Source organism: Pelecanus crispus, chromosome Z (assembly GCF_030463565.1).
Source record: "Pelecanus crispus isolate bPelCri1 chromosome Z, bPelCri1.pri, whole genome shotgun sequence".
Taxonomy (NCBI): domain Eukaryota; kingdom Metazoa; phylum Chordata; class Aves; order Pelecaniformes; family Pelecanidae; genus Pelecanus; species Pelecanus crispus.
The window spans coordinates 65,079,462-65,096,312 of record NC_134676.1 but is presented as its reverse complement, the minus strand read 5'-3'; the positions used below and the strand labels follow the sequence as shown (position 1 = coordinate 65,096,312).

The 16,851-nt window shown below is 45.8% G+C and overlaps 1 protein-coding gene across 1 annotated transcript; it reads left to right on the top strand.

Annotated features, from left to right (window-relative positions):
• Positions 1-404: 404 nt before the first annotated feature.
• TICAM2 (TIR domain containing adaptor molecule 2) lies at positions 405-4,267 on the top strand. The gene is given in 4 exon segments (XM_075727107.1): positions 405-442; positions 3,693-4,027; positions 4,030-4,175; positions 4,178-4,267. Coding segments are annotated over 4 exon segments (609 nt in total).
• The last annotated feature ends 12,584 nt before the right edge of the window (positions 4,268-16,851 follow it).

Sequence of the window (16,851 nt, the reverse complement as noted above, 5' to 3'; positions counted from 1 at the left end):
AAGTATTCTGGAAATATATTTATCCCACTATGAGAATACAGGATGGCTTTACATAAGTGCAATTTTCAAACACCCTCATGAAAATCCTTAAAAGTTATGTACCAGCAGTACTCTGTCTTCTTCACTTTCAAGAAGTATTCAGTGTAAAACATGCTACTTATCTTTTCCTAGGGAATCGAACCAACAGGATCTGTTGACAAACCTCTTTGGCAGTGTTATTGTCAATGGCAGTCTGTCTTGGATGGTCAAGGAAGTCTGTCCTGGGGGAAGGCAGCTGACTGCATGATGCTTGTTGTGGTCCTTGGCTGAGGATATGTGTCAATATGTTCCTGTTGACACAAAGCAGGACTTTTGGAAGAGGTTCTTAAGGTTGACAGCTCCAATGTCCAGTAAGATAACGACACATGGTTCCTCCATGGGAGGACCTCCATTACCTGAAAAGGTAATTTGTGTTTTCTTACACATAGGTGAGATATTGAACAAGATAGACACTGAAGGTTTGCATGTGAAAAAGCACTCTTCACTGAGTAATCAGATCGCTGCTTGTTTGCAGCCTCCTAGAGTACAGATGCCCTGAGTGCATGGCCTGTGAGAATACAGGCTGATAGCAAGCTATGTGAACATACGCAGAGTTGACAGTAAACTGCTACATGGGAGGCATTTCTTTATCTGCAAACAGGATCCTGAATGACACAGACTCCCCTTCTTGAAGTTAAAGCTGGAAGGAGACTTGTCTTGGTGAGTGGAGCTCATATTTGCCACAAAGGATTACCATTATTCACAGGATCCACTTTTCTTTCAGTCTTTCTGACCTTGATAATAAAAGATACAGACATGTATACTAAGATGGAAATCTTTATAGAAGGTAGTTGAGGCAATGGCTTGGAAGTCTGCTCAAATATTCTTCTAGGGACTGAAAACCAAAAAATTGCTCTTTTTCAGAAAATTGCTTTTATGGGGGAAGAAGGGCAAGGTAGTTGAAAAGTGTATAAAATAGTGTATAGGAAAGGATGATGTTTGTCTGTGACAGTCACATCACCCAGATCAGTTCTCCCTCTCACACACGTACTGAGTCAATGAACATTGTCTTAGAGAAGACAGGAAATCTGACTTCTTACAAGCAATTCATTATTTTTCCAATGTGAAGAAAGATGCAAAATGTTACATTTTATTTTGGTACAAGACTATTTCTTCCATCTTCTCTGAGTGAGTGTGGTTTGATGCTTTTATCTTCTTGACAGCCCTCATTCTGTTTTCTTTCCTGGAGGCTGGTCATGCTGCCAAGAGAGGGCAGCAATCAAACATAGAAACTGCACGCCTGGCCCTATATTAGGTCACACGAGAATTTAATTTAAGGGATCATTAGCACAGAAGCGCTGCTTCTTACTGTGATTACTGCTCAATGCACTTAGCCTGCTGCTGATTCGTTCTCACTGCAAAAGCAACCCTTGGAATTGTTCTCTTCTCTTTGTGTTTTCTTTCAGACAAAAAAAAAAAAAAAAAAAAAAAAAAAAAAAGCCCAAACTTCTGCTGAATCATTTGGAAATAAGTTCTGTGCCATGGGAGCATGGTCAGGCAAACACCAGGGGCTGCTCTGGGGATGCTGTGTAGGAGGCATAGGTCCCACACCTGCATTTCCACAGGGGGACTTTACAGGGGACTGAAAGCGTGTGACAAACAAGTATACAGCTATGTTATACCTTTATTTCCATGTGTAAGACGTTTTCATAGTTCATGCTGTCACCTTCCTACTGCAGGCTGTGTTACTTAAAATAGACTGCTCTTTAGTGGGCAGCTTTTTCTCTCAAATCCACCATTTCTGTAAGATCCAGAGCCACCTCCTTCATGTGTAAGGCTGCATGATCAGATCAGCACATATTCTTAAAGACATATATTCCAATATTTATTGACCTGATCCAGGCTGAACCTGTTTTAGAAACAGAAGTAACCTGGTTGGTTTTAATATGGATAACTATCTTGACCCCCAAAAAGAGCTGCAGTGTTTTGGTCCCTCCCTCCAGAGGCAGTTCGTTCTTCTGCCCATATTTTTGAGATTACAACATTAAAACACAATGTTCCCTTTCAGTTAACAAGGAAAATGTCATGGCCCAATAAAAATGGTGATAGAGGGAGGCTCTGCATGGGCTTTGTCTTACTGCAGGACAAAAGTGCTGTTGCTCTCTGGGGCTCTGCTCTTCCCATGTCAAACACAGATGCTGGCTTTTTACCTGGTTACTGGAAAACACCTGAAGCTCTACTGGTAGAATGAAACTAGCATTTAAGGGCAGAGGAAGAAGAAACCATCCCCAAGCACACTGTGCAGAGCCAGACAGGGCTGTAATGGCATGAAAGTGTGAAGCGGTGGATGATCCCTGCCACCTGTGCTATACTTAGGCTTGAATGGACTAATGCTGGCTTAACCTTGTGTGTAAAAAAGGGAAAAGCTCTAGGTAAGACTGAGATCTAGTTGTAGGAAATCATGATGGGCTTCCCAGGGCAGGAGAAGCTGAGAGAGCACCAAGCCCACAGGGAAGGTGTTCAGCCAGTGTAAGACCCAAGTTACTTTGTGGGGAGGAAGCACCCGCAGTCCCATTGGTGATCCTGCCCATTTCTCCTCAGCGAGGAGGCTGCACAGCAAACAGCATTTTAGGGGCAAGGAGATTAAAAGAGAGGAGGGGAAGCACAGGGAATAGGAGTAGTGGGGTTACACCAGGCAGACACTGCTCTCTGTGCAGGTACTGCTGCTCTTACCATCCGAGCCTGATCCTGCCCCAGATGTCCTCTGTAACCCGGGCAAAGGCACTGAGCCTAGATTAATTTAAAGGCCAATTCAGTTGCCTAAATTCCCTGGAGGGTATGAGCCTTGGCTGCACTTTCACACTACAGCTAAATTGGTCTGGCAGCTGCTGAAAGAGGCAGGATCCCTCCTGCCCTGCTCTCCCCTGGGGGCTTTGTTCAGTTCTGCAGGCAGCAAGAATTAAAAACCCTGGCTCCTCCAACTTCTTTGCACAAAGGGAGGATGGTCCTGTAAGTTCAGCTCAAGCTATGCAAATGATGATAAAAGAAATAAACAGAAATCAGTGAAAGGCTGGCCATTCAGTTTTCCACAGGTGCTGCACTTTGTATCACCTCCCCAGAGGTGCCAGCATCTGCTTCATTGTGCTGCAGACAGCCAGGCAGCAGCCCCTGTGTGTGACCTTCACTGATTTCAGCTGGGGTAAGAGCACAGGTCAGCCACAGGATGGATAAGCTTCCACCCTATGCCAACATCTTCAGCAAAGCACCTACCTTTCCAGCATAGGAACCATAGCTGGACCCCCCTGGATGGACCTCTCCATTGGCAGCAGCTGGTGGGTCTCCATGGGAAGTGCCTGGCAAGTGCTTAGCACCGAGTTCATCAGCAAAAAGGTCTGGGAACTACTGAACTACCTTTTCTCTCAGCATTTCTGCCTTCTTGCACTAGTACGAGTAATAGCTTCCTCCAGTCAAACAGGCTTGTTATTTAAAAGACGCAAGGAATTCTTTTTTTATATTGTCCTAACACTCAGTAGCTTTTGTGCTTTTTTCTTTCTCTTGTTTTTTTTTTTTTTAAAATGGAGAAAACAGACATTAGTCACACCAACAAATCATTTTTTGATGTGTGTGTTTGTTGCAATGGGCAGTAATAACTCCAGATAAACCACTCTTGGCAGAGAGCAACAAAAGGCTAACAGCCTGAGCACAGGTCTAAGAGACTCCAAGCCAATTAATGAACTGTGCAGCCTCTCTGCTGAAATCAGAGAGCCCACAAGCAGGGCTTCAGGAGTTTGCAGCAGTAATGAGACTACTCAGGCTGTTTTCTGTAAGTTTGTGATTCTGCATGCTGACAATGTTGCAGATGAATCCATCCAGATCCAGAACCTGCTGCAGAATAAATCTTGTGTTAAATCTGGAAAAATCTTTGCAGAGATACCTTGTAGTGAACGTGCCTTGGAAAACTTAAGTGATGCTGTGAATGGCTCAGCATGGACTATTATGCTACTGACAAAATTTTCTGAATGGATCAGAAATTTGTGTTTCAGTCTTACACTGCCTTTGCCAATGCTCTTAACAGCATAAATTAAAACTCTGTGATACCTGTGATGCCACTGAATAACCCACTTGCCCAAGAGAAGACCTTTTTTTTTTTTTTTTCCTTTTTTTTGCTTTGCAGGCTGTTAATGCACTGTAAGAGGATAGTCCTGGCTTTGCAAAACAAGTGGAGAAAATTTTCCAGGAGTCTACATAGAGGCAACAGTGAGAGGTATGGAGGAGAGGGAAGGATGAAACAGAAACTAGAGCACTTGTCATGGTGAAAAATGGTGAAGACAGACTATGTTTAGAATAAAACAGAAGTGATATTCCTTGCTCTTGTTTTATAAAGGAAGGGAAACTCTTCTTTTGTCAAAACTAATGGTAAAGTTCTCTGCCAAGTCACGTTAATTAAGTACTGTTGAATGCGTGCTGTATACGTGGGCATGCCTGGCGCTGTGGCTACTTAGAGGTACAAAATGCTGCCAACCCCAAACCCTAGCTATGTTCGGCTTTATCTTGTGAGCTCTGCCAGATGTGCATTCTTTTCCATGAACAATGTACAGCTCCTCATATCTTGTAGCTGATACTGAAAAATATTAATAAAAGAGGAATACCAGTCATCACAATGAAACCAATACTGCACAAAAGGCACCCCATGAAATATGCTGCTGCTTTGAGAAATGGGCATTTCAACGATATTTTATTTTTGTTATATTTGGGATTTTTTTTCTATATAGAAAAAACATTTTCTGATGTGTTTTGTTATTTCAAGAAACATTTTCTTGGCTCATTTTAACTAAACTTCGCTTGGCACAGTCTTTAAGGGAAAAAATCAGGCAATTATATTTGAGAGAATAGTGTGGGAGGCTGTGTTTGTCTTCAAGGCAAGAGTTCTGAGCTCAAGCTGGAAAAGGAGGAGAGGGACAGAAATGGCATTGTTTTGAATTACTTGCTTTTTGTGCACTTCAGATATCCTAGTTCTTAAGCATATTTGATCAGATTTGAACATTTAAGACAGATCTTCAATGTTCCTTTTTCCTCCTGTACTTGATAGGACTGCTAGCTGTGATTCAGTAAGCCAGGTTGCATTAGATTTCACTATAGTTTTGTATTGCTGATGTGAAAGGTAATTACTAAAATAGCATTGGAAATCTTCACCTTTTCGTGGTTAAAATTAAATTAAAGACGATAATTTATTATTTTCTGAATGACTGAACTCTGGCTATTCCAAATGTAAGGACAGCCAGCTCTGAGCAAAACAATTCATTCCTTGCTGAAGAGAAAAGGCAGCAAGAGGGGCTTTGGTGTCTGGATCAGCGTCGATGCCATGCTTGTGGGAGGTAGCTGACATAATAGCCGTGCCATTGCTTGCACACAGCGTGATTTTGGACACAATGTTTTGTGTTCTGCTTCTGTTCCCTGTTTTGCAAATGAGGAGAATAACAGCTATGTATCTCTGTCTCAAAAATTTAGAGCAAGAATCAGTTATGGACACACCACGTGCTTCATCCATGCACGGGCTGTAGCCTTGTGCCACAGGAAAGCAGATTTCTGGAGCCAGAGGGATGCTGGGTGTCCTCAGCCTTTGCAAAGTGCTGTCGGTGCAGCCAGTCATGGTGCCTGGGATGGCAGAAAGTCCTGAGCAGGGTCGGGCGTTTCTCAGTTAATCTCCCATGTGTCCCAGATGCTGCGAGAGATGCCCATCAACAACAGGCAGCTGCCTGCAGGCAGAGGGCTGCTTCTGACTCCAGTGCTGGGGAACAGGTCACTGTAAGTGGGGGGGCCAGACCTCTGCTCCTCTCTGCCCCCTTGCCATGGCGGGGTGGCCGGAGCCACCTGAGCTCCTCGAGGAGAGCCACAAGCACTGTGAGCATGGGTGGAGGGTTTGGGTTCTGGGAGGCTTTCAGAATTCCTCTGCCAGTGCTGATTCATTTAAATGCTGTCTACAGTATTTTTTACCTTTTTTATTTTTCCCAGCAGTGTAAATGTACTTTTTCCTGTGCTGTTTAAAACAGTAAACGTAAGACAACCTGTCTATACCACACAGTCTATAAACCATACCAATGGGAGGATTATGCAAAGAAGACAGAAAGAAAAGAGAATGGGAAGAAGTGAAAGAGAAACAGGAGGACATGTGGTCTGCCCTGGGCATGCAGCTAAGTGTTTCCAAAAAGGGAAACAAATTCTCAGGCTTGGTCCAAACCTCAGCAACCCAGAGACTCCTGTTCTTGGGCTACCAAGCTGCTGCATTGTTGTTGCTAGTTATTCTTCCACCTCTACAAAACTGTTCCTGCTGGCTGCTCCCAGGAGACACCAGTTGCTTTGCTGGTGAGAAGCCCATACTTGCAGGTAATATCCTACTGTGCAGCTCTCAGGCAACATTTGATAGTTAAAGTCCCCAGGTCATTTATGCTTTAATGTTGTTCTCTTTCAGTAGCTAGTTCAGAAAAAAAGTGTTCCCGCAACGTGTTACTGTCCGCTCATATTGCTACATACTGCCTGCAAGAACCACATGGACAGCTATCTTGTATGCTAGGTGCCTACAAAATAAAAATTGCCATCTCATTTTCATGCAGAAATGTGTGCCCTGTCACTACTGATCACTGCCCATCCTCCTGCCAGTCTTACCAGGATGCTTACTGTGCTGCCCTGCCAGCTGACAACTGCCTGGCCATTAAGCAAGGGTCCGCCTGGGAGTTGCGGACTCCAGCTGAATGAAACTCCTTACTTGTCTTAGGCTGCATTCGCTGTCGACCGCAGCTCTGCTGTACCTCTCCCAGGCAGCTGCCTTCAAGCTGCGTGCGGGGTTGCCCAAGCACTGCAGCAGAATGCAGTACTTAAAAGGGTATGCCGGGATACTCTGGCAAAGGCAGGAAATTTGTATCCTGCACTAAGAAAAGCCTAGGAAGCGCGTATGTCATCCAGCTGTGACCTGCCCCTGCTCTCACACTCAAGGATGCAAGTGCTGGAAAAGCAAGCTGGGTGACCCTATCCCATCTTTGGTATGGTAAAAGAAAAACAGTTCAGGAGTTGTGAGCATACTGCTGGGTGAGCAATACTGCACTACAAACCATATATATGGAATTATGTCTAAAGCTGAATTACCGCTCTTCGGGAGAAGCCGGAGCACTGTTGCCATGACTATCGCGTTTGCGAGGGAGACTCTCGCCTGCACCTCGGAGCACTCTGCAGCCGGCAGCCTCTACGCTGCCTCCTCCCTCTGGAGGTCCCAAATGTCACCCTGACACCACCTGTCCCCTCAGTACGTTCTGTCCTGGCAGAAGTGAGCAAAGGGTCAGAGACAGGGAGAGACCTTGGGGATACTGACCATTGTGCCAGACTTGGGTGAAATGCCCCTGGCCCTGAGCAGAGGGGAGCTGTGGTGGTCCCCTGGGTCAACAACAGGGACTTTATTAATGGCTGGAAATTGGACATGCCTGAACAGACAGGGAAGGGGCATGCTGAGACTGAGGGCTGGGACAGCAAGGCAGCACACTGGAAAAATGCTCTCCGGCATCAGTCTCAGTCCCGTCTCCCCACAGCAGGTTAGGTGCTCAGAGATCTCTCCACGCTTCGCTACGTTCAGCTGTTAAACAAGAACAGCAATCCTCATGTCACAGAAGGCTACATATATTTTATTTACAAATTCTTGCAATAGAAGGCATTGCACAACGGGAAGTAGAGCTGACACACTTCATATGCCTAATGGTGTATTTGGCTTTCTCCGCGATAGGTTATTAATGATTTTAAATTTTCCTTAGCTCTGTCTGAAGGCCTATAAAGACTTCCACAAAAAATGCTGAAACTTATTAACTGGAATGAGCCATATTCTGTTTTTTTCTCTCAAAACTACAATCCTATTGCAAAATTTCTGGCATTTCTCTCAGATGTTTCCCAATCAGCTTGGCCAGTGGAAAATGTGAAACCTTGTGGCTGCCATCTTGTCCTGCACTGCATTCACCCCTTAGAGAAAGGGCAGGGTAAAAGCAGCAGCTCTTCCATCTCAGAAAGCCATCAATATCTCATTTGGCGTAACCGCTAAAAGGTGAAAAAACCCCCAAAACACCCAAATTGAGATAAGGCAGCTTCTCCTCTGATTTCAGTGCTGGGGATGGTTTGCCTGTGCTCTCTGGCTGACAGCCAGAGTTGGGGGGTACCCAAGGAAAGGACAGCGCCTGAGTACCCAAGGTACTAGTGGCATAAATCCAAGAGATTTATAAATCTTAAATAAGCTAAAGCAATCTGTGGAGAGCAGTTTTAATAAGCTTGGTGCGGTTAGCATTAAGAACCAAGCAAACAGCTCCAATCTGCTCTAACTGGATCTTCTGAGGCGTGCTTGTGAGAAGCCTTAGTAAAGTGTATTTTAGTAATCCAGCCTGCAGAAGAAAATGGAGTAGTTGCTCATATGCTGCAGCAGTGGAACAGGCAGTCTAGATAAGGAGGGAATTGGTTACATGGGTGCCTGTTGCCGACTTGCTCAGAAATGTGAAACCTCGCTGTTAAAGGCAAGTGCTGAAGAGCTTGTGGGGTTTCCTCAGGGAGGTCGGATGTCTGGAGGGGAGGATGTGGGGCAGTGCCCAGGGGATGGCTCTGGCCAATGGCAGCTCCACAAGAAGAGCGACTACCAAAATGACACCAGTCCTTCTTATCAGAAAACCACCAGACAGACAGGCAGAGACACCCCTGCACAAGGGAACTGAAAAACTCAGTAGCTGAGCTTTATGTCATTTAAAAAAACCCCAAACCTCTGCCTCCTAACCTAGAATTAAGCCAGGCCTGGAAATAGTTTTCCTGTTAGTCTGTGCCTTCTGTTTATACAGGGCCAAGCTAGAGTCAGCAATCAGAGGCAGATTAACAGAAGAGTCCCTAGTCACGATTTAATAGGAAGCTACTCCCAGAGATCTTTTTGCCAAAAGGCCACACACTTGCCTCTGACCAGCTGCTTATGGAAATGGTTAGAAGGCAGAAAATGAGAGCAGAACTCTCCAAAGCACATACGCGTGTGACTGCATGCGTGCGTACGCACACACACACCCACGTGGCCAGAAACCGCTGGGAACTGGGACTCCGCTACAGACAGAAAGGTTTCTGGATATATATGGCAATGTAAAAGGTCGCAGCTAGTCTGAACTGCTTGGTGCCTCTGCAGACATCCAATGACAGTTACAGCTGCAGATGACTAAAATGTAGGGAGCTTATAGCACTTGCATCTGAAGCCAAGGACTGAAATACTACCGGCATGCTCCCAGACACTCATCGGCTTCTGCAGAAGCTGCAGCGCACAACGTGTTGCAATCCAGACCGTTGCCTAGCACTTGTACTCTGTTTTGTTTGCTCTCTGCACTCGCGCTGGCTGGTGCTTACGGTAAACGGAGTATTTCTCTGATTACCCCCGGGCCTCTTGCTTCTGCTGACATCTATTTGAGGAAAAGTAGCTTTACCACATAGATGTTTGCTCCAACAATTTTGGACCCCCGGAGCCTTTTGAGCTTTCCATCAGCCCAGAGTGCTCCCTGGGTGATGAGCTCCATAGTTTTTCTCTGCAGTGAATTAGCAGAGGGGTCTGTACAAATGCCTGGGAGTTAAATATGCATATCCCAAGTATCATGACTAGCCTAGTACGTTTCATTGTAGGTGAAATGTCTGTTCTATACTTGGAAAGCAGAGGATGTTATGTATTTTTTATTCCACCCACTGTGGAAATCTTGTGAATTCAATAGCTAAAATTCTGTATATCTTTATCAACACTGTTGGGCCCATCCTTTCCTTGGCCTGGGAGCAAAGAAAGGAAAATAACAGGGGGATAATATGTATAGGGTAAAAAAAGGGCAGCAAAGATAGTGTAAGCAGCCTATTCTGGACGTTTCATGTCCATAATACACCAGAATGGATATCAGCTGCAGGACAGGAGAGGCTTCTGGCGTCACACGGGCACAACCCGAAGTTTAACAGAGCAAAGGATTAGTCAAACCAATCAATTGTAAGCAAAGCCACAGTGCATGCCCAACATATCTCTGGTAGAGGATCACACCATGGCAGAGCACAGTTCAACCCCAGCATGGCTAGCAACATGAACATGACTGGCTCTACCTAATAATGGCACAGTTAAAATATAGTGAGCTATTTTTTAATGGTAAGCTAATTTTTGATGCTTTTGTTATCTACAGCTTAGTCTACTGTGACTGAAAACAACTGTACTGATGAATATGACATTATTTAGTAAGTTGCAAATGTTGCTTTGGCAGAGAATTTTACTCTGTCAGTTGCTTTTGTTACATTTAAATTCTGCCACATTAAATTCACAAGTTTTACTGGTCAAGATCTCTTATGCAGCCTAGGGCAGCCTCTCCCGCCAGGCTATTGTTACTGAAGAGGCAATGTATGGTCGTGCACTGGCTAGCGAGAATGTCTTTGGACGTGTGAATTCAGACATGCAGGTCTTTTACAATACAAGGGTATATACATGGGGTTTGTGTTCTTGGAGGGAAATTCAGCTTTCACAAGCTTGGAAAATACTGACCTAAAAGCTAGGTGGACATCTGCCACTGATTTTAATGATAGAAATATCTGAATTTCTGAAAATTATAACCTCTGACAATGTACTTTCAACCTCTTGAATTAGCATGAGAGGCAGTGGAAAGAGAGGAAAGGAAATTTTGCAGCTTGCACACCAAATACCAGAATAGTGAGAAAAGATGTAGGTTAATTAGATTGTTTAAAAACCCTGAACTCTCTTTATGAGGATATTTGTAAACTTGCCTTATTTGTACCTTTTAGAAATCCCCACATCGTGTGGAATAGCACGTGTCTCCTGTAATGTATTTCCACTACTAAACCACTGTGTGTATTTTAGGGAAGTTAATCTGTAAACTATTTCCATTATATATACATACATACACACACACACACATACAAATGTATAATTTAATAGCCTATAAAATTAGTATGGTTTGTGCTAATTTGTAATTTGTTACAAATTTTAAACTGATTATCATTTTCTTCTTATTTCCTTGTTTTCATAATACAACTAGAGAAAATTAGTGAGCCAAATATTGTTACGGATACCGGGGGTAAAACCCTGGCACAGCTGACTTCACTGGAAACAAAATGTCATACTTACACTCCAGGGTGAATAGGCAGAGACACTTATTTCCTCTTGAGAAATGACATATTTCCCAGGACCAGACTTCTCTGTCCTGGTCTGTGTCTACACGCGGGCTGCAGGCAGTTTCTGCTGTCAGCTGTGAGTTAAGGGCCAAAGGACAAGGAAAGCTCACAGTTTGCAAGGGGTTCAGGAAACCTGCCAAACTTTTTCAGTTCCTGCAGACTCACATCTCCAGCCAGCCTGTAACCTCTCTTACAGTTTTAACACCAATCTGCACCAAGTTTGTCCACTTACACAACAGCTAATGAATTCAGCTCCCTGACTTTTGTTGACAGGATGATACAAGCAAGAGTTGCCAGTTAAAGAAGAAGAAACTTTTGTCATCTGGCTTGTCCACAGTGGACTTGCATACGAAGGGCTGGGGTTTTAGACCAAAGGATGAACCTCTGGATCACTAACATCACCTAAAGTGAGCAATCAGCTTTTAGGAGACTTATCCTAAATATGCAACTATGTCACGCGTGCATTCTCCCCAACACAAGCATGTGTCCAAGGCCCGTGGTGCTTGCTGTCCTGAGGGAGAAAGGGGTTTTGCAATGCAGCACACACAGACATGCTCAGGCTCAGGCAGGGTCGGGAGGTGCTACCAGTGCCTCGAGCGCTCACCCTGGCCCTGGGGTGCAGGTTGGCATCCCCTGGCTGGCTCATGTGGTGCATAAATACTCATGGGTAAGAGTGAGCGACAGTGACTGCATGTAGCATCACTGCTGACATCTGCGCCACCACTGGGGCTGTCAGAGGTGTGGGCACGCACCAGCAGCCAGGAAGGAGGCTTTACTAAGGTAAGTTTGGCAGCAGATGACAGGGGTTTGCCATCACCAGCCTCCTTGCCTGGTGGTCAGGGTGCCTCAGGGGAGACCTAGTATTCAGGCTGTGCTTCAACAAGTATTTCAATTTATTGAATAATTTGGCCTCAGCTCACATGCTGGCATTTCCTCACAGATGCCTTAGGCATCTCTCTGCTCAGCTCATCATCTGCTCCAGCTCCCCTTCCTGGGTACCTTCCTGATCCTATACCCTATATTCCCTTCCTGACTTAACTCTCAGCCAGCTCTGCTAGGGGACTGAGTGCCAGTTTAGGTAAGACATGAGCTACGTACACCATGCAGAGCAGCTGGAGTGCATGTCCACCTTGCAAAATGCAAGACATAATTTTCTGAGTTAGCTCAGGGCCTGAGAGAAGTACAGTCATGCTAGGGATACCACTTGGTGCACGATGAAAAGCAGGACAAAAAATTTGAGGAAATCACCATGTTAATGTAGGTATACTGCTTCTGGTGCCAAAGCTAACAACTGAGATGTAGCTGAGGTTTCTCTTTGCTGTATTGCTGTATGTAACCTGCCCTGAGGAGAAAGCAAGCTCTGCACCATCTTCTTCTGTCCTTTGGGACACAGGGATAAACAACTGAAGGGATGAAACTAAATAATACAGCACTTTACAACTAGATCTCTTGCTGAAAACAGTATTTGGCTCCCAAAATGTTATCAAAGGCAGTCCTGAAAACCCTCCCACTGGTTCAGACCAAGCAACCCATCAAGCATTGTCAGGTAGCCTGTGAAGTTTTCCTTATGTTATCACCATTTGTACACAAAATGAACATCTCTTCTTCAATCTGGAACTAAGGCTGTGGATGCAACAGTAAAACACCGGTCTGTGAGACACAGTGCCACAGAGGCGTGACCCAGGCACCGAGGGGAGGACCGCTCCACAGCAAACCGTAGCTGTCTGCAAGGTGGGTAGTGCATTAGTCCCTCATGTTTGTGACAAATCTCTTTTGCTGTCTCCTGTGAACAGCTGTGAGGACAAGAATGCCCCGAGGTGAGAACTAAGCCATCGCAACACATGTTATTATTCCACTTAACAATGTTCTCCATTCACAGTTTTCAAAAACAGAGAGTATATTTTGGGGAAGAAAACTGCAAAACCGACCAAGCATCAAGGCTAACTGGTCTTTTCAAAGGCACGGGCTGCATTTGGGGGTAGCACCAAAAATCGCAGTCTGACAACATCACCCCTCTTCCCCGTGGGCACAGGGCCATTTTTCCTGCATCCAGCACAGGGCCACAAGAGAAGGGGAGGTAAGCCAGAAGAAGTTGTCCCTGGCACCATGTCCCCACACGAGCAACCAGATTGACTGGCCACGAATGATTAAAGTTGAAACCTTAAAGAAGGAATTGGTACCTCTTGTTTTTCATGATGCTTCAGGTACACTCGGAATATTTGCTTTTTACCTCTCAAAGCAGGGCTTAGGTCCATTCTAGGAGCCAGAAAATAACTGCAGCAGGGAAGCACTGCCTGGGGCCGTACACAGACCCCCAGCTCTTGGTGCCCCTCTGGAGCCAGGTACTGCCAAGCAAGTGCCACCTCCGCAGGGCAGTGTGGAAGTGTGAAGGATGTACAACAGTGGTCAGGATGCAGCTGCATTGTCAGACCTCCCTAAGTCCGCTCATGTCCTGAGAATGGCCTTTTTAAAATATATATGCGACTAAATAATTGTTGAAGACATATGTATATTGAGGTATGAAAGAGAAGGATGGCAGCGGGGTACCTGGAGACATATAACTCCTGTCAAATTTTCTTTAATAATTTATTTCTCTGCTTAATCCATAGATGCCTACATCTAGTGACTCTAAGGTAGGCTTCTGGAATATCAAGGCAGATCCATTATCTGCCACAGGAGACATTTATTTTTATTTAAAGAAGAAGCCTGGTGGTCCAACAGGCTGTGTGCCTTGCAGCTGCATGCCAGAGTTCATCTTCTGCCATGGTCCAGGCAGGAGCTCTCTGCAGAAGCAGTTCCCATTCCCCTCTGGCCTGCCTGCCCAATTCTCCTCCCGTGGACCCTGTTCCGGGACCTTGGCCTACTTCAGAGCTGGGAGGGAGTGGGGACATGCCTGTGCTTGACATCCGTAGAAGTGCTGCTGCATCCGCTACTTTACAAGCCACCATGAAGCCCTGTAGCTTGCAGGTCCATCAGTGCTGACTGTGCTGCATGCCACTCACTGTCACGAATGCAGGTTTGTGAATCCTGCTGATTATGTCAATTTATTGTGAATGGGTGACTTCACACAGCTTGATTCAGTAGTGGTTTAGAATTTACTTGTACAAATCGCAGGATTTGATTGTAATATTTTAATAGCACTCAGTCATCAGTGATTAACAATGTGATTAGACAAAATTGATCAAAACAGTGACGTAGTTACAGATTTGAAGATGGCAAGGTTCGCTCTTTTACTACATGGAAGTGCCTAAAGGAAAATTAAGTCACACTGAGTTGGAATGATTCACAGAGGCATCATGGGTGCAGGGGATAAGGGGGACCATCCCGTTGAGTCACGAGGTTCAGAATAGACCCCCTTGCTTTCTAAACTCCTTTTCAGAGAGGAGTCTGGGTGTGACTAGGTCCAATCTTAGTCTCAGACTTGGTTCAACGGTTTATGTGAATAAGGATAATATATATATGTGTATATCTAGTACATGGAAGAAGTGCATAAAAGAAAATTAGGCTACACTCGAGTGAGAGAAATCGTGGATGCAGGGAAAAGGAGAATTTTCCCCTTGAATCACGAGGTTCAGAATAGACCCCCTTGCTTTCTAAACTCCTTCTCAGAGAGGAGTCTGGGTGCGGATAGGTCCAATCGTAGTCTCAGACTTGGTCAAGGGTTTATAGGAATAAGGATAATGCAGCAGTATAAGACTCACTTTGAAATTAAATCGTACATCTACAGACTACTTAAACTGATTCACACATGCATACACACAGACATGAATACATATATATATATATGGTATGCCTGTTGAAAATTCCCCTCAAGTTCAGTGAAATACTCATGTCGAATGTCTTGGCATTTCTCAACAGGTGAGGGTTGAGCCTCAAGGAGTGAAGGGTTTCAGCCCAGGCTCCACTGTTGGTCTTTGGCAGCGGACCTCTGATTTTAGCAAACTTTCAGAGTTTGCTGGCTCTGAGAGGCATCCCACTCAGAGGGAGGTGCTGGTGCAGCCCGCTGCAGACCAGGAGAGCTCAAAGGGCCTCACTTAGGACTGCTGTTTATAGGATCGTGAGATGATTGGCTTTAGTCACTGTATATCTCCATCCGAGCCACGATCTGGGTCGGTAATTACTGCTCTGTTTCAAAGTTGTCGGGGGTAACTTGATTGTTCTCACTCCCTGCTTCAACCATGTGAGACTTTCTGATAAGGACAAGGCCGCTCTCCACTTCGACCATGTAGGAGTTTCTGGTACAATTAAGGGGCACCTAAACGACCAGCTCGCTACACAAGGCCGCGGTCTGGCAGGAATCCCTGAGGTTGTAAAGCAGTTGAAGAGAGAAAAAAGGCGGCGGGGGGAGGGAGGGAGGGATGCACCACCACACCTGCCCTGAAAACTCCAGGGACTGAAGGGGAAAGGTCTGTCAGGTTATCATCTCCATGTTCCCTCCAGCACAGAACTGTTCCCTACAGTCCCTTATTTATATGTGATATGATTTGCACAGCCCAGTCGCAAATGCCTCTATCAATGAGCTCCCACAACTTCTAAATGATTTTTCGGGCTTGACAGAGCCTCCCTACCAGGATATTATTTTTGACGCTAAGCATGTGCATTCCTCCCTTCAGTTTCTTCCCAGCTGCTGTTGACTAAAGCTTGCAAAACTCTTCAAATAATTCCTCTGTTCTACTCATTTGAAATAGTTCTCTATTCTTCTTACCGCTGCTTACTTCTAATTTAGCATTTACACACAGTTACATCTTATAATCTCTCTCCACAAATTAATACCACCAGCCCCTTAACAATTTTGATTGCTTTTCTCTAAATCCCTGTCAGTTTGTTTTCATATTTTCGGTTCTGAGGTTTGCAGACAAAGCAATGGGCAGCCTTCTTGCTGGTGCAGGGTACAAAGGGCCAAACAGCAACCCAGGCTGCAATATTGGCTTCTGGACATAAAATTGCAAATTGCACTGTTTTCTCTTTTTTGTTGGTAGTGGGTTTTTTTTTTTTTTTTGGGGGGGGGGGGGGAGGGCCAACTAGATTGCATTGCAAATTGATGTCCAAATTATTGCCCCTTACGGCCGATGGGGTTTGCTTCTGCATATGGCCTCCCTTCTTTCTGAGGCTTGCAGGTAATGCACTCGGCTGTGACAGAAGCTACATGCCCTTGCTCGGGCGCAGCTTTCCTCCCGTTTTGTTACTACAGGAATACACCAAACGTTCACGCGCTAAGCCCGTCGCACGCCACGTGCAACACCCGAAAAAGCGAATTTCACGCCAACCAGCGACGCCGTCCGCAGCCAGTGCACCCTGCGCGCTGCGCAAATCGGACATTTCACCCGAAGTTCGTTAATCGATGAGGCAAATATTAACGTGCGGGGGGGGGGGGGGGGGGGGCGAGCCGCACGCGCAGCTCCCAGCCCCGGGGCGAGCCGCCACCCCCCCCGCCCGCTCGCGCTATAGCGGCGCGCGGCGAGCGCCCTCGCCCGCCCCCTAGCGGCCAGCCGCCGCGCTCGCCGCCGCCCTGGAGCGGCGGCGTAGTCCCGCCCCCAGCCCCGCTGCGAGTGGCTGGCGGGCGCCCGCGCCCTTTTCTGATTGGTGCCGGCCGCGCCCAGGAGGCTGCGCCGCGCCGCGCCCCGGGCGCAG